At 39.8% G+C, this 26,065-nt stretch overlaps 2 protein-coding genes across 10 annotated transcripts in view; one reads left to right on the plus strand and one right to left on the minus strand.

Annotated features, from left to right (window-relative positions):
• LOC110947774 (solute carrier family 22 member 13-like) overlaps nucleotides 1–26,065 on the minus strand; it is a 46,026-nt gene that overhangs the window by 14,347 nt on the left and 5,614 nt on the right. For 2 of the 7 annotated variants that reach the window (XR_007944310.1, XM_051953504.1), the window contains exons 1-9: nucleotides 17,266–17,670; nucleotides 17,080–17,183; nucleotides 15,548–15,702; nucleotides 13,153–13,321; nucleotides 12,948–13,068; nucleotides 11,316–11,410; nucleotides 10,870–11,084; nucleotides 10,681–10,789; nucleotides 10,345–10,551 (exon numbers count right to left, since the gene is read on the minus strand). Coding sequence is in view for 5 of the 7 variants with exons in the window: in XM_051953504.1 (XP_051809464.1) it covers nucleotides 10,345–10,551; nucleotides 10,681–10,789; nucleotides 10,870–11,084; nucleotides 11,316–11,410; nucleotides 12,948–13,068; nucleotides 13,153–13,321; nucleotides 15,548–15,702; nucleotides 17,080–17,183; nucleotides 17,266–17,640 (1,550 nt within the window). In the remaining 2 variants the exon portion in view is untranslated. Of the gene's footprint in view, nucleotides 1–9,362; nucleotides 10,552–10,680; nucleotides 10,790–10,869; nucleotides 11,085–11,315; nucleotides 11,634–12,947; nucleotides 13,069–13,152; nucleotides 13,322–15,547; nucleotides 15,703–17,079; nucleotides 17,184–17,265; nucleotides 17,671–24,033; nucleotides 25,948–26,065 lie in introns of those variants that run through there. The other 5 variants (XM_051953505.1, XM_051953508.1, XM_051953506.1 and 2 more) reach the window with 5 other exon arrangements.
• On the plus strand, nucleotides 1,926–19,986 carry LOC110960373 (uncharacterized). 3 transcript variants are annotated; one of them, XR_007944308.1, is made up of 3 exons: nucleotides 1,926–2,175; nucleotides 2,423–10,272; nucleotides 19,776–19,986. XR_007944308.1 is itself a non-coding variant. In XM_051953492.1 (3 exons), the coding sequence occupies exons 1-3, from the start codon at nucleotides 2,066–2,068 to the stop codon at nucleotides 7,380–7,382; spliced, it is 4,692 nt and encodes a 1,563-aa protein (XP_051809452.1). In that variant the 5' UTR covers nucleotides 2,035–2,065; the 3' UTR covers nucleotides 7,383–8,594. The 3 variants fall into 3 exon arrangements, 1 of the variants encoding a protein (XP_051809452.1); XR_007944309.1 differs by lacking the exon at nucleotides 19,776–19,986 and adding an exon at nucleotides 19,638–19,682 and having other exon boundaries at nucleotides 2,423–9,798; XM_051953492.1 differs by lacking the exon at nucleotides 19,776–19,986 and having other exon boundaries at nucleotides 2,035–2,175; nucleotides 2,423–6,255; nucleotides 6,634–8,594.

The raw sequence follows: 26,065 nt of genomic DNA on the forward strand, positions 1-26,065 counted from the left end.
GTTGTGTAAATTGTCAAATAAATTACATTTTAAGAGAAGTGATTGCAAAAAGTTATTCTGAGTCTCTGCACTTACTCTCATTATTATTTAATGCAAATGACAATGAAGGAACTATATCAACAAGCATGGATATAACCTCTGGGGGAATTACAACCTAGGAAGGATTACCGTAACAACGATCAACATAGTGTAGAAAAACTACTGACAAGACACACAAACTAGTCACTGAAATAAGACAGTGACATGCTCTTAATTTATCAAATATTTTATTGAAATAACCCAGTAAAAAATTTATAAACTGGTACCACTAGGAGGGTAAAAGATTTTAGAAATGAAACTTTACTATGCAATAAGGGGATTAAATTTGAGTTTTATTTAGTAAAGTTAAAAGGCCTATATTCACATATTTATAAACAAAAGCACATTTCGGAATATTTTAAATATTCAAACATACAAAATGCAAACAAAAGTAAAGAAAGTGAGCTGAATCACCTTACTGAGGAGGCTCCAAGGGTTCTAACGCGCTTCAGTGGTCACACAACAATCCCCACAGCAAAGAAAATGTCTCAGTGTGCTCATCTCCAGCACTGGGGACATCAGTATTAGCTTAGCCTCTGCACAAAATGGCTGCTCCACTGCAACAGATGTAAAACTGCTATCAAATAAACTACCCAGAACTGAACTGTAGCAGTGGTGGCAAAACAACAGGAGGTGAGCCATGTTTAGATTCGGGACTTTGATACAGGCTCACTTGTAGTGGTGAGTAAGGTCAACACATCAAGATGAAATGCAGCATTAAACTCCAGCCACCTCAGAGGCAACCAACAACCAGGTCAGGGAAAAAGGGCTGGAGTGTATCCCAGCTGACTTGGAACGAAGGCAGGGGGCCATCTGGACAAGTAACAGTCTGTCGCTGGGCCACACATAGAGACAAACAATCACACTCATATTCACATCTAGAATTACAAATTAGCCTTTGCATATTTTTGGATTGTGTGAGGAAGTAGGAGTACCCAGAGAGAACCCACACATACAGAGGGAGAACATGCAAACTCCATGCAGAAAGATCCCAGGCCGGGACGCGAACCGGGGATCTTCTAGCTGCGAGGTGACAGTACTAACCACCGATCCAGTGTGCAGCCAAAGTTATAACACCTGTGACCAAACATTTTATGCATTTTACTTACTTTTATACATATGCACAGAAAAAAAATCTGACAAGTATGAGAGAGTCAAGCATGTTTTGTTTTTTTAAGTAGGTGAACTGAGGTGAAATGGCCAATATGAGATTTACCTGCACTCGGGCAACATTTCTCAGACTATCATTCCTCACCTAAAAGATAACAATTGAATGCACCACAGAAGTCACACTCTTACCTGAGACTAGGCCAACAATTAGTATTTATGAACGTGCGGGGGAGGGGGGGGGGGATTTTTCACATTCACCCCTCATTCACTTGCTGCTTGTGATCCCAATTAAGGGTCACTTATAGACCTTTACATGGACCGCACTGGCCTTGACTTCCCACTTACTGCAGGCCCGACTGAGATTAACCAGACAGTTTTCTCTCAGACCTTTGGGTTACTAAAGTTCAGAAGCTCTCCTTACCCTCCTCCCATTGTTCACAGCACCTTGAACATGCAAATACTGAACATAATTGAAATTTAATCATGTGTCTCTCGAACACTGGCTTCAATGGCTTTTTATGCCTCACTGATGCTGTCCTTAATAGAGGGTTCAATACTTGTTCTAAGTGTCTGGGTATCTGCTTACTGACTAAAGATCTGCCAGTCAATGAGAACAAAGACGTCTCAGATTAAGAGCTGTATTTGGAATTGTGATACTTCAGTGCCTCAGAAGGGAGATTACTACATTTTAAAAAGATAATTTCAAGTGCAAGCTCATGCTCCATTCTACTGTGTGTAATTTGTTAAATAACTCATCCCAGTGTGACAGAAGTAATAAAACCAAGCAGAAAGATCTTGTAGTGTCAAATGTGTAATATCACTTTACCTCAAGCCAAACTTATTTTCATCATCACAGTTCCAGTCACCTGCCAAGGAGATGTGTTCTGCATGTTTGACACCCGTCTATCCGATGGAAAAAATGGTGGCCAACAAACTTATCCTGCACAGCACCTGTTTCTGCTGCAAGCACTGTAGGAAGAAGCTCAGGTAAGATATTTTTTAACACGATCAACAGAAATGTACTCACTAAAGCACACCAAGATAAAAAGATCTAATATTAGCTTTCATTAGTGAAACCATTATGGGTGGATTTAATTCAGAAAATGTGATTAATTCCCCTTAATGCATTGAAATCATTCACAGCCACTGTTCTAGTACAAATAACAAATTATATAGTAGAACAAATTACTCATTGTCAGATTTTATATTTTGACTTTGTATCATTTCATTGCAGCCTCACCAACTATTCATCTCTTTATGGAGAGTTCTACTGCATTTCTCACTACCAACAGTTGTTTAAAAGAAAAGGAAACTATGATGAGGGATTTGGCCACATGCAACACAAAAACCACTGGCTTCAGAAGAATAAAGGAACAGATGAGCCAGATGCCAAATCCACTCCCAAAATAACAAAACCCAAACTAAGCACTACTGTCACCTCCAGAGAGTCTCCCACTGAAGCCATAAAGTTACCTGCAAAAGAGTCAGGAAGTAAAAGCGGTACTGAATTTAAGGGGAAACTGAAAATGAGCTGGCCCCCAGAGAAGAAGAACAGTGGGCTTAATCTGACACAACAAACAAGAGCATCGTCTCTGAAAAAATCTGGAACAGATGAGCCAGATGCCAAATCCACTCCCAAAGTGACAAAACCCAAACTAAGCACTACGGTCACCTCCACAGAGTCATCTGCTGATGCCATAAAGTTACCTGCAAAAGAGTCAGGAAATAAAAATGGCACGGAATTTAAGGGGAAATTGAAAATGAGCTGGCCCCCAGAGAAGAAGGACAATGAGGTTAATCTGACACAGCAAACATATGCATCATCTCTGAAAAACAAGATATCTGAGTTCGACAAAGCAGCTGCAGTCACTAAGAGCTTTTCAGAGAATCAGAAAAATGACAAACTCAACTACAAAATAGATATGAGAACTAAGGCAGTGAAGGAAAAATCGAAGATAGCAGGCTTTGTCTCAGCTGAGAAATTACCCATAGAGAAAACAAGCCTTAAGACAGGCCATTTCCAAGTCAAGAGCTCAGAGAATAGTATTTCTGTCATGAGCCAAAAAACACTTCAGTCAGGTGTTACACCCGCCACGAAAACAAACAGTTCAACCCCTAACAGGTTGGATCCAAATAAAGTTCGTAAATCTGTACGGTTTTCTCCGCATGTTGATGTGACTCAGAATGACCAGCCCTCTAAATCAAGCTCAGAAGCTGAAAATAACATGCTGTCAGATCAACCTGAACAAAGTGAAGTAACAGCAATCAGCGACAACACAAATGTTGATCGTTTAACATCTGAGATCAGTGGAGAATGTCAAGAAAGAGAGATCTACCTTGAAATCCCTGAACGTAAATGCCAAGAAGAAACAACAAGTAAATCAAACCAGGAGAGTGATGTTAAAGAGAAAAACAGTCAAGAGATTCCACAGACTGAGATTACAACTCCGAACAAAGAGAAGGTTGATGAATCACTTCACACTCAAAGTTTTAGTTCAACTCAGGACATCATGATGCAACAGGAGCCAGTTGAGAAGCCAGATGTCCCACCAAGAAACTTCGTGAATGCATGTGAGTCAGAAAATCTAAATATTCCACAAAGTCCAGCAAGAAATGTGACCATAGTGGAGTTCAGTCTTCAAAAGAATGAAAACCAGTTGGAAAAGACTGATTCAATCAATGACCAAGGAAACAGCGGTGATCAGAAGAAGCCTCTTGCAAGAACAAATTCTCTAAAAGGTTCTTCTAAACAGGCTGACAAAACTAAAACCAAACTGGGATCCTGGTCCAAAGGAAAGAGTCCTTTGTCAAAGTTCTTCACATCGAGTGGAAGCGACAAGACAAACAAGGCTGAACCGAAGGACGGCAAGAAACCTGAAGTCAAAACTAGTGGTGGACTTCTGGGGAGGCTGTTTCAGACATCTTCAGAGAAAACCGAGGAGACCAAAAAAACAGCAGATGAAAGGAACAAAAAAACACATGCTGATGACAAGAACACAGGAAAGGAAAAAGAGACAAAAGAGATGCAAAAAGAAAAAGACAAATCTCAGGTCTCACCTCTGGAACCAGATGTTCAGAACAATACCAAGGTGAAGTCACAGCCTTCCGAGCCCAACACACTAGATAGTAACTGCAGATCTACAGAGCCATCCAACCTCCCTCAGATACCTGCTCGTGAGTCAGGTGACAATCAAACAGCTGGTGATAAAGAGTCAAATTTGCAGAGCAGTGAAGCTACAGATCTGTCTGTCAGTGAGCCTGAAACTGAGTCTGAAGATCCTCCCTCTCTGAACACAGTGCATGACGAGTCAATCAGTGAGCTGATACCTGAGAAGAGCAGTGAAGACATTTTAAATGATCCATTTAAAGATGATACTTCTGGAGACAGTGTCAGTTCAGCCCTTGCTGACCCATTAGCCATTCAGATAATTACAGATGAATCAGGCCAAAAACCAAACAAACTGCTAGATGCATCAGATGAAGGGGAAGGAAAACTTTGCAATGAACCACATGCCATTCTCAACCATGAACATCCACGAGATTCCTCCATTTGTTTGGACCTATCCAACACCGCTGATGATGCGTTTTCATCTTCTCTAAATGACACCCAGACAAAACAGCAGGACTTAGATCTTTTCGGTGCGGAAAACCTGACAAAACAGCAAGATCTAGATTCTTACAGTGCAGACAACCAGACAAAACAACAGGACTTGGATCCTTTTGGTGCAGACAACCAGACAAAACAACAGGACTTGGATCCTTTTGGTGCAGACAACCAGACAAAACAACAGGACTTGGATCCTTCAGGTGCAGACAACCAGACAAAACAGCAGGACTTGGAGCCTTCAGGTGCAGACAACCAGACAAAACAGCAGGACGTAGATCTTTTTGGTGCAGACAACCAGACAAAACAGCAGGACTTGGATCCTTTTGGTGCAGACAATCAGGCAAAACAGCAGAACGTAGATCTTTCAGGCACAGATAACCAGACAAAACAGCAGGACTTGGATCCTTTTGGTGCAGACAACCAGGCAAAACAGCAGGATGTAAATCCTTTTGGTGCAGACAATCAGGGAAAACAGCAGAACGTAGATCTTTCAGGCACAGACAACCAGGCAAAACAGCAGAACGTAGATCTTTCAGGCACAGACAACCAGACAAACCAGCAGGACTTGGATCCTTTTGGTGCAGACAACAACACAAAACAGCAGAACTTGGATCTTTTTGGTGCAGACAACCAGACAAAACAGCAGAACTTGGATCTTTTCGGTGCAGACAACCAGACAAAACAGCTGGACGGAGAGCCTTTCATGGCAGACAACCAGACAAAACAGCAGGACATAGATCCTTTTGATGCAGACAACCAGGCAAAGCAGCAGGACTCGGATCCTTTTGGTGCAGACAATCAGGCAAAACAGCAGAACGTAGATCTTTCAGGCACAGACAACCAGACAAAACAGCAGGACTTGGATCCTTTTGGTGCAGACAACCAGGCAAAACAGCAGGATGTAGATCCTTTTGGTGCAGACAATCAGGGAAAACAGCAGAACGTAGATCTTTCAGGCACAGACAACCAGGCAAAACAGCAGAACGTAGATCTTTCAGGCACAGACAACCAGACAAACCAGCAGGACTTGGATCCTTTTGGTGCAGACAACAACACAAAACAGCAGAAGTTGGATCTTTTTGGTGCAGACAACCAGACAAAACAGCAGAACTTGGATCTTTTCGGTGCAGACAACCAGACAAAACAGCTGGACGGAGAGCCTTTCATTGCAGACAACCAGACAAAACAGCAGGACATAGATCCTTTTGATGCAGACAACCAGGCAAAGCAGCAGGACTCGGATCTTTTTGGTGCAGACAACCAGGCAAAACAGCAGGACTTGGATCCTTTTGGTGCAGACAACCAGACAAAACAGCAGCACATAGATCCTTTTGGTGCAGACAACCAGACAAAACAGCAGGACTTGGATCCTTTTGGTGCAGACAACCAGACAATACGGCAGTACATAGATCCTTTTGGTGCAGACAACCAGACAATACAGCAGGACATAGATCTTTCAGGTGCAAGCAACCAGACAAAACAACAGGAGATGGATCCTTTCGGTGCAGACAATCAGACAAAGCAGCAGGAGTTGGATCCTTTCAGTGCTGACAACCAGGCAAAGCAGCAGGACATAGATCCTTTCATTGCAGACAATCAGACAAAGCAGCAGGACATAGATCCTTTCATTGCAGACAATCAGACAAAACAGCAGGACATAGATCCTTTTGATACAGACAACCAGGCAAAGCAGCAGGACGTAGATCTTTTTGGTGCAGACAACCAGACAAAACAGCAGGACTTGGATCCTTTTGGTGCAGACAACCAGACAATACGGCCGTACATAGATTCTTTTGGTGCAGACAACCAGACAAAACAGCAGGACATAGATCTTTCAGGTGCAAGCAACCAGACAAAACAACAGGAAGTGGATCCTTTCGGTGCAGACAATCAGACAAAGCAGCAGGAGTTGGATCCTTTCAGTGCAGACAACCAGACAAAACAGCAGGACATAGATCCTTTTGATGCAGACAACCAGACAATACAGCAGGACATAGATCTTTCAGGTGCAAGCAGCCAGACAAAACAACAAGAAGTGGATCCTTTCGATGCAGACAATCAGACAAAGCAGCAGGAGTTGGATCCTTTTGGTGCAGACAACCACACAAAACAGCAGGACTTGGATCCTTTCGTTGCAGACAACCAGACAAGTAAGGAGGACTTTAACTTTGACATATTCAGCTCAAATGACCACCTGTTCACTCAGTCTCCTGCTGTTAATATTCCTCAAGCAGAAGGCGATACGTCCACAAATCAGTCATCTGCCTTGACTGATGACATCTTTGGAATAAGTGATGTCTCAAGCAGTGCAGATGTGTTAATACTGCAGTCAAACAGTCCAGCCATTGGTCAGAATACTGACTCTGATTTACTGAATAATTTATTTGGTTCTGATGTTCCTTCTTCTTCTGCTCCATCAGCTCAGATGGATCTTTTTAACGGTGACATTTTTGCATCAGAACAACTGCTGCCATTATCTGAACCAAGTAATGCAAATGTATTAGTGGGCAGTCTTGTGGTGAGCGAAAACAACAGTACTGAGCAAAAAACAGAGAACAATAGCTGGATGGATGATTTGCTTGGGTAGACTGTTTTAATGATGTTCTACTTTTTTTAAATAAAAGAAGGACTGATTCAAGTGCATAGATATAACAAAATGCTAAACATTTAATTGGTTACCAAAAACGCAACTAATATTGTTTTCACTCACATTGAATTTTATTATGAAATCTGCATCAAATGCTATTGTAACATTTATGTTTAAATTTATGTGGTAAATAGGCTATCCATCTTATGAATATTTCTACAAGATTAATGAATTTTATCATTTGATTTTCTGTCAAAATGAACTTAAAGACAAACAGACGATGTAATGTTTTCTGAATAACTGAACATTTACTGTGAGACTTTGCCTGAGCATAAAGGTGAGGAAATTAAGAAGTCAAAATTAGGTCTGCAAGAATTAACTAATAAGCTGTCAACTATTAAATTAAAAGCAAACTATTCAGATATTTGATTAACTAGCTCAAGTAGATGTTTTTTGATTCCAGCTTTCAGAGACATTTGTCATCTTGGCTTTTGAAAAACACTGATTAACATTTTTTGCAACCTTTATGCTCAGTTTTTTTAGGCATGTTATATATGAATCAAATCTAAAACTAATTGTCAACTGCCATTTTATTCAAAAGTGCTAACTCGATGTATATTGAGTTTGAAATTTTCTGTATAGCTTCGAGAAATAAAGTCTTAAAAATGCCCTTCTATACAATGTGTTCATCAATGAATAATCTGTAATAAAATGATTACTTTAAGAACCGAGGCAGTTCTGGCTGATGACTTTTCCTGTGTCACTCTGTACTTTGCAGAAAACAAGGTAGATAGAAGACTGATATCTCTCCAGAGCTATAAAGAAATATGAAGCCAGAAGCTAGTTAGCTTAGCCTAACACTGGAAACATAGGTTATGTGGTAGATCTACTGGGGGCATCTGGCAAAATAAAGCACATCTAATGTCATAAATGAAAAAGCAATGAGTCGAGTGTTGCCCAGTGTGACGGAGTAAGTTTTGATTGATTACAACTATGACTATGCATTTTGTTATCACCGACTATTTAAATAAGCAAAGTTCACAAAATTGTTTGTGTGTCAGAGTACTATAGTGTCACATATTAAGAAAAAGTCTTATCCACATAACCAAAAAACATCTAGCTAATTGGAATTAAATGGATAAAACATTTTGAACCCCTGTGACTCAATACTGACAAACAATCAGGGTGAAATATTACATGGAGGCAAAAACAGATTTTTTGTTATTGGGCAGGCCATTGTCAGACTTCTTGAAAGAAAACATCAAAAAACACATTCAGGTGTTTATCCTGATACATTTTCTATAATGAACATTTACTCAAATTGTAAACTTATCAGAAAATGTGACATACATAAACTAATAATATAAAATAGAATAAAGCAAGTAAGCCACACATTATGACTAAAACAGCGTTGCTGGGGGTTAAAGAACCGTCTGAGGCCTCTTCTTGGACTGTCCATATTATATTTTATTATATTTCCCTCATGTCTCTGCCTGAGGTGGCAGAGAAGTGAAGAAAGCACACCCTGTTATCTGTTGTAAACACAGTAGTAAAACCTAACATACATTAAAACCTTCACCTTGACCAACATTGACCAAAGTCATAAAAGTTGTTTAACACAGTCACTGCCTGTACCGACACAAATACAGCTTACCAGCACAATGCCACTATTTGATTTTTTAACCCGCACACTCTAATAGAGCATCACAGTCTGGAACCTTGCACTATAATGTCCCAGTGAAGCTGACCTTCTACTTTTTAGATTTAAAATGCTGTCACACAAAGCACTGTGAAAGTTTTCAATTGACAGCTCTTGCAAACATATTTATTAACATACTCAATAAAATCTTGAATGTGGTACAGTGTCTATTCAAAGTAAATTAGGTAAACAATTCAGTCCAATAACTATAGTCACATAACACAAGCTGTCAAAGTGTTTGTAATTAGTGGGCCAGATAACTGCAAATATTACAAGAATCATTCATGTTGCCACACAAGCACCAATATCATTTTTATTTTTAACATTCCTGGTAAAGGGTCAGAAGTCAGTCCTGCAGACATAGGACGTTTACATGTTTTGCATGTTTTAATCTAATCTGAACGTAAAAACATTTTTACAGATGTCTGACATTTGATTTGTGGCCAGGAAAAGAAAAAAGTAATACAGTGCATGATTAGAAGTTTCATGGCAAAGTTTAAATCAGTTTGATCCTTCTTGTGTAAGTGAAAATTTGATGGTTCTCTGTTATTCAGTTGAGCTCTCAAAATGAAGAAAATAAGAATTTGTTTTGTAAAAATCATGAACATCTACCCTTAATGACAATAGAGTAGTAGCAGTAACTTGATTATGGACCCAAGAGGACAAGAAGACCAGCAGACAAACATTACTACAACTTGGTTGAAGGGCTGTGTGGAGGTTTGTGTGACTGATTTTTGCTCCTCAGGGTAGTCTGACTTCTGTAGGGAAGCCCAATACAAAGAGGTTTATTAGTTACACTGAACAGGAACAGCAAAAGGGTGTTATTCATGTCTTTCTCTGCCACTTTATGAACAAGCTTTCTATATTCTTGGGCTTTAACCTTTTCATGTTAGGTTAGTTTACATTTCGAAAAAAAACAATAGAAAAACTCAAGATATTTGTGACTTCACCTAAAACTTAAAAGTATAACTTTGTGCTGTATATAACACTTTTCATGCTTAGCTGAAATTAAGAATCCCAACATGAGACTTAAACATTCACATTTAACTTAAAAATGTGCTGTCAACAGCATTTTTCCTGCTGAACCTCCGTCCCACACAAAGTAAATAGACTTACAAATTTACACATACAGTGAAAGAGTTTCAGGAGTTGTTATATTGCACACTTCACTAACAAGCACAGATAACACAGGTCACACATGTTCATGGCTTTGATAAAGGCGTTCGGAGTTGAACCAGGTCTGCTTGCTTGCTGCTTGCATACCTGTTGCCCTCAGCGTCACTGGCTGTTTCTGGAAGCTCTTTGTTTCTGGTCTCAGGAAGCAGGAGGCCGAGAGCTCCGCTGATGATGGTGACGCTGCTGAGGACTGAGATTGGTATGGCCCAGTGGTACACGGACAACATGTTCAGCAGTGGAGCCAGTATAGAACCTACTTTCCCTGCCATGGATCCTAAAGCTGTTGCTGATTGTCTGAAAAAGGGAGATCATACAGCACATTATCTCTCTTATTAGTGATTTGCTTTATTTTTACATGATCTTTCAAACTTCTGTGGAAAATTCTTATCAACAGACACCAGAATACAAACTGTGAACACCTACCTAACTGATGTCGGAAACAACTCCTGCATATAGACAGCACAAACAGAAGCCATAAATATCATGCAGACACGTGATGCAACAGCTAAACATGTAGAAGCAGTGGGATAACCTGAAGGGGAAACAAAAGAAAATAAAATTAGATTTTGAAAAAAAAAAAAAAAAATGTCCAAACCAAACCAAAAGGCTTACTTTCAGGAACAGCCAGGATCAGCATGGAACAGAGTCCTCCAATCAGAAGGACTGCTGTGAATAATATTTTTCTCCCCAAAATCTCCAACAGCCACATGGAGAGTAAAAGAGCGGGTACTTCAAAAACACCAAAAAGGAGCTGTGTCACAAATATGCTCAAGCCCAGGTTTGCCATGTTAAAATACAGGGAGAAGATGGAAATGTTCAGTGAAAACCTTAAAAAAAGAGAGAGACGATCAGATAAGTCATTCGGAAGTCTTGAATTTACACCAAAACTGGAAAACTATTGCTTCATGATTCCAGATTTATGATAAATCTGCAGCATCTGACTATTAGCAATATGATTAAGTGCAATGAAGATTTTACAAATACTTGTACAAACCATAAGGTGACTACAAATGATACATTATACCATTATACAATGTTTCCCAATCTTTCAGACTTACCATGCCAGTGACACAACAAAGAAATATCTGGTCAGTAGTCGTGATCCAAAAATCAATTTAATGCCGCCTTCATTCACAGAGTTGGTCACTTTTATCTGTGGCAGAACAACTGGTTAATGTGTGTAATGTTGTGTATTTTCTTTTCTCTTGTCATATATTTTATTATATATATATATAAATATATATACACATGTGTGTGTTACTTAGCTTTAATTTCTTTATTAGTCTTTACTTTTCTGAATCTGAATTTTGTCGCCTTCGGCATGAGCCTCGGAATGCTCGCACTTCAGGTGTTTGAAGAAATTGCTCTTGCTGCTGCTGTGTTACACAGATCACACTTTGCTGAAATTTTATCAGCTGGCGAAAAATTTGTTCACACAACGCTTCTCTTTTTTGTCGGCCATTTCTTCGCTCCGTCAGAAATTCGCATGTTCATTGCCGTGTTGTCGCTAGTAGGGTAAACACACAACTCGCGGCTCTTCTGGTCACGTGACTTGGATGGACCAGTTCAATGCGCTGCGGGCTGCGGGGTGGTTCGGCACAAAACACTGGAATAAGTTACCTAAAAATATCGGGACTTGACACACACACTTTAATTTCGCATTTATTAATTAGCAATCGATACTTTAGTGGAGGAGTTGAAGCCAAAACAGGTGATGTGTGGGAATCGATACCATTGATACCATGGCATCGATACGCCCATCACTAATCAGGTCCTGGAAAACTTAAATAAATGCAATAAAGTATGGGCACATTCTGGAGGATGACATGAGACAGTCTGCAAGAGAACTGCAACTTAGACAAAGATTTGTTTTCCAACAAGACAATGATCCAAAGCATACAGTCAAAGCCACACAGGAAAGGTCAATGATCTGGCCAAGTCACAGCCCAGACCTTGATCCAATTGATAATTTGTAAATGGACTTTAAAGGGGCTGCTCACTCATGATTCTCATGTAACCTGAGAACTTGAACAGTTTTGTAAAGATGAATGGAGTTAAGACCTAGCAACACAGGCTCAAAGCTGTACCTGTGGCTAAAGGTGTATCGACGAAATGCTTCAAAACGATGACCATGCCATGCAGTCACTGATTTTGTGTTTAAAATTTTTAATAAGCTGGCATCATTGTGTGGCAATTCCTCTTTTAAAAAAGTCCCTTTAAATTGAATATGATTAAATGGTAAAAAAGAAATAAAAGGAGGAAATTTCAAATGGGGGTGACCGGTCTTCATAAGGAATGTAATTGTTGATCCCACCTCCAGAGACTGATTGATTACAAAGGGCCATCCCAAAATAAACCGACAATTAAAGTAGCTGTTAAGGTCCTTACATGACCAAAAAAATGACTTTGTTTAAAAAATGGATTTCTTAAGAAGACCACATCGACTGGACCTAAAATGATTTGGTGATGGAGAGATTTCAATTGTTGAGAGGTATTTGATTAGATTAAAGTAGATTAGATCGATACTTTATTCCTGCCTGTGGGAAAATTCACATGTTCCAGCAGCATTCACACACGAGATAAAAGGCATGCAAAAATAAAATGAAGAGAAATGAAGTTAAAATATTAGACATATGTCATAGACAATGTCCCTGAAAACTCATCCCTAAAGTGCTGCAGTGGTTCAGTACCTCTTCCAGCAGAGAGTCTGGGATGGGGCGTTTGTTAATGGCTGCTGCTTTGATGATGAGCTTTTTCGCCTCTTCTGTCCTCCCTCTGTTTAACAACCACCTGGCTGACTCTGGAATGAACCTTAAAGACAATATGACACTTCCAGTTGTCTCTAATTTACAAAATAAAACAATAACAGGCAAAGAAAAAGAACAGAATGCCTACCATATGTAAACAACAGTCAAGACAAGGGGAGTTGCTGAGATCAGTTGAGCCAGTCTCCACTTCCGGATGCCATAGATAAAACCAGCGAGGACGCACTGTCCGATTGCACCAAATAGCTGAGTCACACCTACTCCCCATGATCTTTTGGATGCCCCGATCCATTCAGTGGCTGCAATAAGCAAAATATGAGACTAGTTATTGTTAAATTACATTAACATGGCAACATAGAAGAAGAAAAACAACCACTTGAAGGGTTAGGTTTCAATATTGAACTCTTTATCTGCTGTAACTACTTATTTTACTTCCATGAATCAGTATATATCCTGTTAAACTTTGGCTGAATATTATTGTAGTCATGAAACATCTGATGAGGTTTCTCCCTCTGTCATGCACTGAAAAGATACATGTAACCATCACAACGTCTCCCACTGGTTTGTTGATGACTGTTTTGATGCCTGGACTTTGACGACCTGCCAGTTACAAGGAAGCCTCGCCTTAGAGCAGACCCTGCTTTATTGTCAATTTTATTCTAAATGGAACTATAATCAAGGATCAAGGACATAGAGGCTGCAGCTCTGGGGAAAAGCTGTTCCTCAGCTTGCTAGTCCATGTTTTGATGGCACGGTACCTCCTCCCCAACAGCAGTGAGACAAACAGGCAATGTCCGAGGTGGCTGATGTCCATGCAGATGGTCCGTGCTCTTCTCCGCTTGCGCTGAGCATACACAGAGTCCAAGTCCGGGAGCTCAGCTTCCACGATTGTCTCTGCCACATTTACCACCCGGCACAAATCTTCTTTGTCTTCTCCTGTGCAGCCACTCTACCACACTGTGCAGCCCTGGCAGAGGATGCTCTTGATGATACTTCTGCAGAAGGTTGTGAGCAATTGTGGAGCCAGACCAGCCTGTTTCAGCTTCCTCAGAAAGAACATCCTCCGCTGGGCTTTTTTTTTTTACCAGGTTGAATGTATTTAGTGTCCATGTCAGATCCTTGGTAATGTGCATGCCAAGGTATTGATTGAGTCCACCCTCTCTACCTCTTCTCCACTGATATGGGGTGGGGACTGTATGACTTTCTTTATTCTGGTGATGTTGAGGACCAGGTCACTGTCTGCACACCATCCTACCAGATGTTGGAACTCCTGCCTGTACCAGGTCTTGTGATGTTTCTTAAAACGGCCTACCACCGTAGTATTGTCGGAAAACTTTATCGGGGTGATGGAGCAGTGAGTGGGGACTCAGTCCATAGTGAAAAGGGTGAAAAGTGCCAGACTAAGCACACAACCCTGTGGTGTGTCTGTGTTCATGGTTGTGGTGCTGGATGTCAAGTTCCCCATCCTGACATTCTGAGGCTTGTTGGTCAGAAAGTTAATAATCCATGAGCACAGTGTGGTGGAGAGTCCAAAGTTGATGAGTTTGTATGCCAGTTTATGGGAGACTGCAGTATTGAAGGCACTGCTAAAATCCTCAAAGAGCATCCTGACATCCTTGTTTGGCTGCTCCAGGCGGGTTAGGGCTGTATGAAGTGCAACAGAGACAGCCTCCTCTGTATGATGATCTCTTCATCTGGTACGTGAACTAGTGACTGTCCAGATCATACTTCATCCAGATAATTTACAAAATGAAGACCATGCTGCATTAAAGCAGACCTCAAACTAACAATTGAGACTATAAACTCATGTGGAAAATGTTTACTGAGGTAACAAATCAAGTCAGAGGCAGGTTTATTTCCTCCTAGACTTCCATACAATTGGACTGCTTTGCAACCAAAGAAGTCGCCCCCTGTTGGTGGTTAGAAAGAATGAGGATTTAAAGCACTTTCGCATTCACTTCACTTTTCCGACCCAGAAGCTACGTCCATCTTTTATATACAGTCTGTGGGTTTGATTAGCTTGTAAACTATTTGCAAAACTCAATTTTTGCATTATTACTCATTGTGGAAGAACTGAAATGATTTACTGATGTTAAATATTAAATTACTGGAAATAAACTACACTCGGTATTGAAAGAAAAAGTACTTTTCCCAGTAACCTGAAGAAGCATAAAAAATTGAAGAAAAATACCCAGTTATATTAACTGTGCAAAAGAGTTTTGTTTTAGAAAATTTCAATAGGCTTTTCAACACAATTTAAATTTTATCCATCCATCCATCCATCCACCCATTCTCGATACACCGCTTTATCCTCATTAGGGTCACGGCGGGGTGGGGCCGATCCCAGCTGACTTGGGCAAAGGCAGGGGACACCCTGGACAGGTCGCCAGTTTGTCACAGGGCTAAATTTAAATTTTACAAACAATTAAATAATTATTGAGAAAACAATTAATAGATTAGTCTATAATGAAAAGAGTCGTTAGTTGCAGCCTTAAGCTAAACATGTAGAAACTCGGGATACATACTCAGAACAATACAGTTGACTCGATATCCTCCAAATGCAATTCCAGCTAAGAACTGGGACACTAAATACAAATAGACATTGGGGCAAAATGCTGTTGTCACCATGAACACCAACATCATAACTGCTGGAATCTGAGTTGCTCGTTTGCGACCGAACCTGCAAAAAAAAAGACAGAAAAGGCTTTAACCATGAGCTAAAAGCATGATTTCATCTCTGCTGAGGATGTCTTGAATGACACATGATATAGACAATACCTAACCAATTCAACACAACAACAGTTTCATAAAACTGCATTTTCAGGGACGTGTGTTCATGGATACATGCCTGAAGTATTTCAAGGTTTTGGGAAAATTCATACTACCGGGACCGACATTGGTCTGTGAAGTGATTTAGCAAAGCTTCTGCAAACTTTCATTGCCATCATAGGTTTCACATTGACCTAAAACCATTTACATACTGGGTCAGGTTTACTGGAAAAGGATTAGTTGTAAAATTGTGATTATATTCTGTTATGTGTAGCAAACACCTCAGAGTGACTCTTTTTATGGTCACAATTAGTTGTTAGACAAATGTTGTTACATTTGAAGGGTGTCAGACTAATTGACTTCCATTCTTTAAGCTAGATTCATGTTTGACATTCAGAAATGGTAACCAATTCTCAGGATTAAAGCAAATACGCATATCTATCATATACAGTTATTGAAAAAAATATTAGACCCTTGTTTTCTTTAGTTTCCTGTTCATTTTAATGTCTGGTACAACTAATGATACATTTGTTTAGACAAATATAATGATCACAACAAAAATAGCTCATAAGTGTTTAATTTACGAGCTGATATCGAGCCATTTTCCACGGGGTTTTTTTGACAATAGCCTAAATAAATCTTTTAAGTTCTTACATCAATAGCTATGGCACATGATACACACAGGAGTTAGTACTTGATTGCAGAGCCATTGTTTTTGATGACTGCATCCTGTGGGCATGCTCTCTACCAGCTTCTGACATTGTTCTGCTGTTACAGGAGCCCATTCTTGTTGCAAAAATTCAAACAAATTTGTTTTGGTTTTGGGCTTGTGGTTTGGCTTGCATTTCATGATTTTCCACAGGTTTATATACCCTGGGAGTACAATGAAGCTTAAGCATGTCAAATAGGACATCAAGTATTTTGTAATCAGTTACATTTTTTGCCGTGTTCATTGTATTCTTCGGGTAATACACCTTTCATGGTACCAGGTATTACAACAAACAAGAAATTAAAGAAAACAAGGGCAGTCCAAGAATTTTTTTTCCATGACTATATGTCAGTTGAGTTATACAACATATCCACATTGAATTTAGACACCATCAGCTGTGAGATAATGAATTCAAGTCGACATATCTTGGATTGCAAAATGTTTCTTTTGCTCTGGTCTACAGTATGAATTGTTTTGAATTGCATATTGGTTAAAATATTTAAAATCATATACAGAAAAAGAAACTATATGTTTGTATCATAGACTGAAACGCATCATTCTTGACCGAAATACACTTACGATTCAGCAGCAGGTCCAAAGATGAGGAAACCAAGAACCATTCCAGCCATAAACACTGTTTGTAACACTTGCACCATGTTACCCCGATCACAGACCAGATCAAACTGTGAACATTTTAAATAGAAAAGAATGTTCAGTTGAAGGTTATAATTAACTGAGAAACAATGTCAGTTTGTCAGCACTTACATCAGTGACTATGGTGGTTTCATACAGCATGTTTCCATACACCCATCCATTCACACACCCACTGGTCTCACTGAGTCCATTCTCCCTGATGTCATCGATGTCCCAGTCCACAGGGACGAACATCCGACACCTGCTGAAGCTCCCGTCCTCCTCCCGAGGCAGAGTCAGGTTCAGCTGCTCCTCTGTGGTCAGATTAGGACCAGCACTGAGGATCCAGTCTGTGTTACAGTGTCGATCTGGATCGAACTCGACAAAAAGTAAACTTGCAACTGTAAAAGACTGAATTATGTTTGGAAAGCAAAGTGCAATCAGATTTATCTTCTGGAATAATCCAAATTCTCCAATGTTCCTGAGAATCTCTCCAAAGTCTGCCATCTTGATGTTGGTTAACTTACTAATGTCTGTTTCAAAAGACTGTACCTCAGGTTTCGCCAATACCCAGTCAATAAAAGTTAATCAGTTTCCAGAGGCTCATGGTGAGTAGTGACTGCCAAACACAGGTCTGAGATAAACACTAAATTATGTAAGAAAAGAGTTAAGTGTTCACATTAAAGTGCTGTCCCTGTGCAGTTAATTTCTGAATTTTGGTGTCTCGAAAAGTTTTCAAACAAAGCTACAAAGTCTGAGCTGGCATGATGTAAATTGCAGCTCGGTACTTCAAAGAATCTTAAAGATTGGCCTTGACCTAGATTCTAATCTGACCTACATTCATCGCATCTCGCTATGGTTTTTACAGAGGACATTGAGCCCAAGTTTTGAAGCAACTTGCGATACAGCATTTCAGCTGAGGATCCAATTGCAACCATCATGGTGGTGTCAGACCAACAACCTGATGCTGAACATCAGTAAAACCAAGGAGCTGAAGGAAGACAGGAAGATGCCAGTATAAAGTACATTGTACTAGTCCAGTCTTGAACTGATAAATGCATGAATAGCTTTCTCAAGGTCGGTATGGTTACAAGAAGGCTTGATTTTGGCTAAAAGTTGAAGCTAAAAAAAACTTGCTCTGGCTACTGTGTCAATTTGTTAAATTTCAAGTAGCCCCAAACACAATGCATTCAGTTTTATCCTCATTTAAAAGTAAAAAGTTAGATGACAGCCACTCCTTAATGTACAGTTAGTAACATTTCTTCATGAATCATTTTCTGTTGGTAAGTAAATCTGAACGTCATCCACATAACAGTGGAAAGACAGATTATGTTTTGCTATGACTGATCCAAGTGCAGCATATAAAGGGAGAACAGAGTAGGGCCTAGAAAAGAACCTTGTGACAGGATCTTGTAGATGAGTAAAAGCCAATGTTGGAGTCACCTGGTGTAAAGGGAGGGACCAGTTTGTAAAGGTCACAATGGAGGGTGGAGAAAGGTGCACTGGTGGCAAGATGGATGGCTGAATGATGAAGGACATCAAGTCTGTTAAAGGGCAAGCTTAGAGCCCATTTGAGTGTAAATACTGATGGACACCAGAGTTATAAAAGTTGTACTTTCACCACCGTGCTTAATACAGTCACTGCCTGAACCGACACATGTACATCATGTACTAACACAATGCGACCTTGAATTTATTTCTCGCACGCTCCAAATAAAAAAGTTGCAATTTGGAGCCCTGCAATATAATGTCCCGGTGAAATTGATCTTTGACCTTTTGGATTTAAAATGTCATCACACAGAGCACTGTGAAACTTTTGAATTGACAGCTCTTGCAAACATATTTATTAACATAGGCAATAATATGTTGAATGTGCGACAGTGTCTATTGAAGGTAAATCAAATAAGCAAACAATTCAATACAATAATTGTCGTGACAAGCGGTCAAATGACAGTTTTTAATTCGTTGGCAGGATAACTGCAAATATTACAAGAATCATTCATCTTGTCATACAAGCACTGATATCATTATTTCAGCATTCCTGGTAAAGGGTTAGAAGTCAGTCCTGCAGACAGGGGACAAATACATGTTGTGTATGTTCTAATCTAATCGTAACCCACAAACATTTTTACAATAAAACAGTAAAAAAAAAAAAAAAAAGTTGTCACATTTTTAGATGCCTGAAGTAAAAAGCCAGTACAAAAAAAAAAAAAAACCACAATCCATGTTTGTTCTAAAGGCAGAGCTGTGCAGAGCAGTGACACTTGGTTTGTGGAGCATGATTAGAAATTTCAAGGCAATGTTTGAATCAGTTTGATTTTTCTTGCATAAGTGAACATTTGATGGTTCTCTGGGATTCAGTTGAGCTCTCAAAATGAAGAAAATAAGAATTTGTTCTGTAAGAATCATAATCATCTACTCTTAATGACAATAGAGTAATGGATCAAAGAGAACAAGACCAGCAGACAAACATTACTACAACTTGGTTGAAGGGCTGTGTGGAGGTTCGTCTGACTGATTTTTGCTCCTCAGGGTAGTCTGACTTCTGTGGGGAAACCAAATGCAAAGAGGTTTATTAGTTACACAGAACAGGAACAGCAACAGAGTGTTATTCATGTCTTTAACAAGCACAGATAATACAGGTCACACATGTTCATGGCTTTGATAAAGGCGTTCGGAGTTGAACCAGGTCTGCTTGCTTGCTGCTTGCATACCTGTTGCCCTCGGCGTCACTGACTGTTTCTGGAAGCTCTTTGTTTCTGGTCTCAGGAAGCAGGAGGCCGAGAGCTCCGCTGATGATGGTGAAGCTGCTGAGGACTGAGATTGGTATGGCCCAGTGGTACATGGACAACATGTTCAGCAGTGGAGCCAGTATAGAACCTACTTTTGATACCATGGATCCTAAAGCTGTCGCTGATTGCCTGGAAAAGGGAGATCATACAGCACAATATCTATCTGATTAGTTATTTGCTTTATTTTTATATAATCTTTCACACTTTTCTGGAAAGTTCTCATCAACAGACACCAGAATACAAACTGTGAACACCTACCTAACCGATGTCGGAAACAACTCCTGCATATAGACAGCAACAACAGCAGCCATAAATATCATGCAGACACGTGATGCAACCACTAAACATGTAGAAGCAGTGGGATAACCTGAAGGGAAACAAAAGAAAAGAAATTTAAACTTGGGAAAAAATGAAACAGTAATTTTACAAACCAAACCAAAAGGCTTACTTTCAGGAACAGCCAGGATCAGCATGGAACAGAGTCCTCCAATCAGAAGGACTGCTGTGAATAATATTTTTCTCCCCAAAATCTCCAACAGCCACATGGAGAGTAAAAGAGCGGGTACTTCAAAAACACCAAAAAGGAGCTGTGTCACAAATATGCTCAAGCCCAGGTTTGCCATGTCAAAATATAGGGAGTAGATGGAAAGGTTCAGTGAAAACCTTAAAAAAAAAAAGAGAGAGAGAGAGAGAATATCAGATTAGTCATTCGGAAGTCTTGAATTTACACCAAAACTGGAAAACAATTGCTTCATGATTCCAGATTTATGATGAATCTGCAGCATCTGACTATTAGCAATATGATTAAGTGCAATGAAGATTTTACAAATACTTGTACAAACCATAAGGTGACTACAAATGATACATTATACCATTATACAATGTTTCCCATTCTTTCAGACTTACCATGCCAGTGACACAACAAAGAAATATCTGGTCAGTAGTCGTGATCCAAAAATCAATTTAATGCCGCCTTCATTCACAGAGTTGGTCACTTTAATCTGTGTCAGAAATTCTGGTTAATGTGTCTGTTTAAAATCCTGAGTAAATGTAAATGCAAAGAAACACTTAATGAAGCACGATAGTGATTTCTAGTCATTAGTTATTAAAAGAGAAGTATTACTGTCAGAAAATAGGCAGATCATAAATAAATGTGAAACAGAAATAAATTGTAAATTAAAAAATGGGCAATTAAATGAATAAAGAGGTGAGCATATGAAATAAGGTTCTGCCAAGATTGCCACTAATAATGAATCTTAATACATAATTTTGCAATAAAATAAAGAGAAATTAAGTTAAAATATTAGACATATGTCATAGACAATGTGCTTGAAAACTTGTCCCTAAAGTGCTGCAGTGGTTCAGTACCTCTTCCAGCAGAGAGTCCGGGATGGGGCGTTTGTTAATGGCTGCTGCTTTGATGATGAGCTTTTTCGCCTCTTCTGTCCTCCCTCTGTTTAACAACCACCTGGCTGACTCTGGAATGAACCTTAAAGACAATACGACACTTCCAGTTGTCTCTATTTACAAAATAAAACAATCACAGGCAAAGAAAAAGAACAGAATGCTCACCATATGTAAACAACAGTCAAGACAAGGGGAGTTGCTGAGATCAGTTGAGCCAGTCTCCATTTTCGGATGCCATAGATCAAACCAGCAATGATGCACTGTCCAATTGCACCAAATAGCTGAGTCACACCTACTCCCCATGATCTTTTGGATGCCCCGAGCCATTCAGTGGCTGCAATAATCAAAATGTGAGACTAATTATCTTTATATTACATTAACATGGTGACATAGAAAAAGAAAAACAACCACTTGAAGGGCTAGGGATAGGTTTCAATGTTAAACACTTTAACTGCTGTAACTACCTATTTTACTTCCATGAATCAGCATATATCATATTAAACTTTTGCTTAATATTGTCATTATTTGTCCATCAGCTCTTCTGTCTCCGTAGTCACAAAACATCTGATAAGGTTTCTCACTGTCATGGACTGAAAAGATATACGTAGCTATGACAACGTCACCCACGGCTTTGTTGATGCCTGGACTTTGAAATTTGGCCGTGCACATCTTGGTCTCTTTAAATCAGACATGTTAAGCAAGGGGTAAATCTGAGTAAGAATTTGAGGACAGAACACATCTCCTTAACGTCATGACCTGCCAGTTACAAGGTAGTCCCACCTTAAAGCATACCCTGCTTTATTGTCTATTTTACTCTGAATGGAACCACAATCAAGGATCGAGGATCAAGGACATGCAGACCATCCTGCATTAAAGTAGACCTCAAACTAACAATTGAGACCATAAACTCATGCGGAAAATGTTTACTGAGGTAACAAATCAAGTCAGAAGCAGATCTGTTTCCTCCTAGACTTCCCTACAATCGGACCGCTTTGCAACCAAAGAAGTCGCCCCCTATTGGCGGTCAGAAAGAATGCAAATTTAAAGCACTTTGGCATTCACTTCACTTTTCTGACCCAGAAGCGACATCCATCTTTTACATACAGTCTGTGGGCTTGATTAGCTTGTAAACTATTTGCAAAACTCCATTTTTGCATTCTTGCCCATTTAAAAGAATAACTGAAATGATTTACTTCTGTAAAATATTAAAACATTGACAACAAAACATGCTAGCTATTAAAAGTAAAAATACTTTTCCCCATTAACCTGCAGAACAGTGGAAGCATAAAAACGAGAGAAAATGGTTCAATTAAAAACTGTGCAAAGGATGTTCTTTATAGAAAATTTCAGTAGGCTTTTCAACACAATTTAAAATTAACAAACAATTAAATAATCAAGAAAACAATTAGGTGATTAATCTATAATGAAAACAGTCGTTAGTTGCAGCCTTAAGCTAAATATGTAGAAATTCAGGGTACATACTCAGAACAATACAGTTGACTCGATATCCTCCAGCTCCAATTCCAACGAAGAACTGGGACACTAAATATAAATAGACATTGGGGCAGAATGCTGTTGTCACCATGAATACCAACATCATAACTGCTGGAATTTGAATTGCTCGTTTGCGACCAAACCTGCAAAAAAGAACAAACAAAATAAATAAAAAACAGATAACTACAATGATGAAGTGTAGACTGACTGGGTAAACCCAAAACTAAAAACAAATGACAGAAATAGCTTTAACCATGAGCTACATTGAAGTGAAGGCCCCATTTCATCTATGCCGAGGATGTCTTGAATGAATACACATGATATAGACAATACCTAACTAATTTAACACAACAGCCAGTTAAATAAAACTGCATTTTCAGATATGTGTGTTCATGGAAACATCCTTGAAATATTTCAAGATTTTGGGAAAATTCTCACCACTGGAACCAGCATTGATCTGTGAAGTGATTTATCAAAGCTTTCGCTAACTTTCATTGCCATCGTGTGTTTCACATTGACCTATATGCTTCACATTGACCTATATGCTTCACATTGACCTAGAAACTGTTTACATAACCGGTCAGGTTTATTGGAAAAGGGTCAGTTGTAAAATGGTGATTATATTCTGTCCTGTGCAACAAAGACCCCAGAGTGACAGTTTTTATGATCACAATTAGTTGATAGATAAATGTTGTTACCTTTGAACAGTGTCGGGCTACTTGACTCCCATTCTTTAAGCTAAATGCTGCTGGCTGTATAGACTCATGTTTTTATCATTCAGAAGTGTTAACCGACTCTCAGGATTACAGCAAATATGCACATTTGTCACATGTATGTCAGTTGGATAATATAACATATTCACATTCAATCTAGACAGAGTCTGCTGTGAGATAATGAATTCAAGCAGAACATTGTTTCAAATTGCATATTGATTAAAATATTCAAAATCGAATACAGAAAAAATAAATATATCTTTGAATCATAGACTGAAACACACAATTCTTGACTGAAATACACTTACGATTCAGCAGCAGGTCCAAAGATGAGGAAACCAAGAACAACTCCAGCCATTATCACTGTTTGTAACACTTGCAGCATGTTACCCCGATCACAGACCAGATCAAACTGTGAACATTTTAAACAGAAAAGAATGCTCAATTGAAGGTTATAATTAACTGAGAAACAATGTCAGTTTGTCAGCACTTACATCAGTGACTATGGTGGTGTCATACAGCATGTTTCCATACACCCATCCATTCACACACCCGCTGGTCTCATTGAGTCCATTTTCCCTGATGGCATCGATGTCCCAGTCCACAGGGACAAACATCCGACACCTGCTGAAGCTCCCGTCCTCCTCCCGAGGCAGAGTCAGGTTCAGCTGCTCCTCTGTGGTCAGATTAGGACCAGCACTGAGGATCCAGTCTGTGTTACAGTGTCGATCTGGATCGAACTCGACAAAAAGTAAACTTGCTAGTGAAAAAGACTGAATTATGTTTGGAAAGCAAAGTGCAATCAGATTTATCTTCTGGAATAATCCAAATTCTCCAATGTTCCTGAGAATCTCTCCAAAGTCTGCCATCTTGATGTTGGTTACCTGATTAGTGTCTGTCTCAAGAGACTGCACCTCAGGTTTTAACAATACCCAGTCAATAAAAGTTAATCAGTTTCCAGAGGTTCATCCTGAGTAGTGACTGCAAATCACAGGCCTGATTTTTCTGTCTTTAGTTCAACCCCGGGATGTTATCAAAATAATATCTTCCAATACACCTAATGTTCTCTATCTGTCTCCAAAAGTCTTTTTCTGGAGTTATTGTCAAAATTATTCCATAAATACACCTTGTCTAAAAGATCAAAATGTGTTGCTTTGTAGAAAAATGTGTCATGAATGCGGGGTGGTGTGAACCTATGCAGCAGGCGACAGACAGGCGGGATGAATTAATAAGAGTTTATTAAGAAAAAATATTAAACAAGAAATCACTCCATAAGGGAGGCACAGGGAAATTAACAGGAAAAGTGTAAAACGAAACTAATTAAACTGAGGGCGATGTTGCAGGACCGTGGTGGAGGGTTAACTAAACTAAACAAAACTAAAAGCGATGGCTTAGGGCCGCGATGAAAAAAAACAAGCCAAACTAACAGAGAGTGGGGAAACTCACTAGATGTCCAGGAGGGGAATCGGGAAATCAGGTGGCGAGCCGAGCTGAGGGAGATGGCGGCAGAGACGGGGTGAGGACCGAGTAGTAGGCGGACTGGGAGCAGACGGAAGAGGGAGGCGGAGTGGACGAGGGATTCCGGGGTGAAGAGGGAGGACGGGGCCGGCAAGGTAACTCACTGACAGTAGAGTTCAGACGGCGGAGTGCAGGTGACGGGGTGCAGCATGTAGCGGGGATGACGGATGAGGTGATCCATTAATCCAAAGAGCTGTGTGCTCGTGGCAGGGTGCAGAGTGTCTCAGGCGGGAACATGATGCAGGAGGTGAGTGGCAGCTATGTGGCAATGACGCAGCAGGGAATTTAGGGATGTGCCAGGCTTTATACTGCGCTGATTGTTCGTGATTGTTCATCGCGCTCAGCTGTGCCTCTCCCCAGCTGCTCCTAATGAGCTGAGTCAGAGCACTGGCACAGGAGGGGTGTGACAAAATGAATACCCACAAACTGCAAAGTTGGTGTTGCAGCAGCTCTGTGCTTTGAAACACGTGAGAGAATGATAGCAACCTTCGACATTTATCACTTCTCTCTCTCGGTTTTACCATCATTTACACATTGAAATGAAGTTCAGCAGATTGTGTCATTACACTTTTGATTATTACAGCATCACAACTGTATTAGGGCCTCCTCAAACCAGTCAAGTTGTGTTTACATCCATGTCTGTCTTATAATATATGTTGTAAAGACTTTGAAGTGGATCAGTCCACTAACTGAAACAATAAACAGGGTCACTGTTTTTTTTGGATTCACATTCTTGGCTGATTCTGACAAAACACAAAGTTGTAGCTGTAACAGAATATAATAAAAAACGGCTGTGATTTACAACTTTAGCAAGGGTAACATTTTTTTCTGAACAAGTCACACATGTTCATGGCTTTGATAAAGGCGTTCGGAGTTGAACCAGGTCTGCTTGCTTGCTGCTTGCATACCTGTTGCCCTCGGCGTCACTGGCTGTTTCTGGAAGCTCTTTGTTTCTGGTCTCAGGAAGCAGGAGGCCGAGAGCTCCGCTGATGATGGTGAAGCTGCTGA

The sequence above is a fragment of the Acanthochromis polyacanthus genome, chromosome 9, assembly GCF_021347895.1.
Source record: "Acanthochromis polyacanthus isolate Apoly-LR-REF ecotype Palm Island chromosome 9, KAUST_Apoly_ChrSc, whole genome shotgun sequence".
NCBI classification, from domain to species: Eukaryota; Metazoa; Chordata; class Actinopteri; family Pomacentridae; genus Acanthochromis; species Acanthochromis polyacanthus.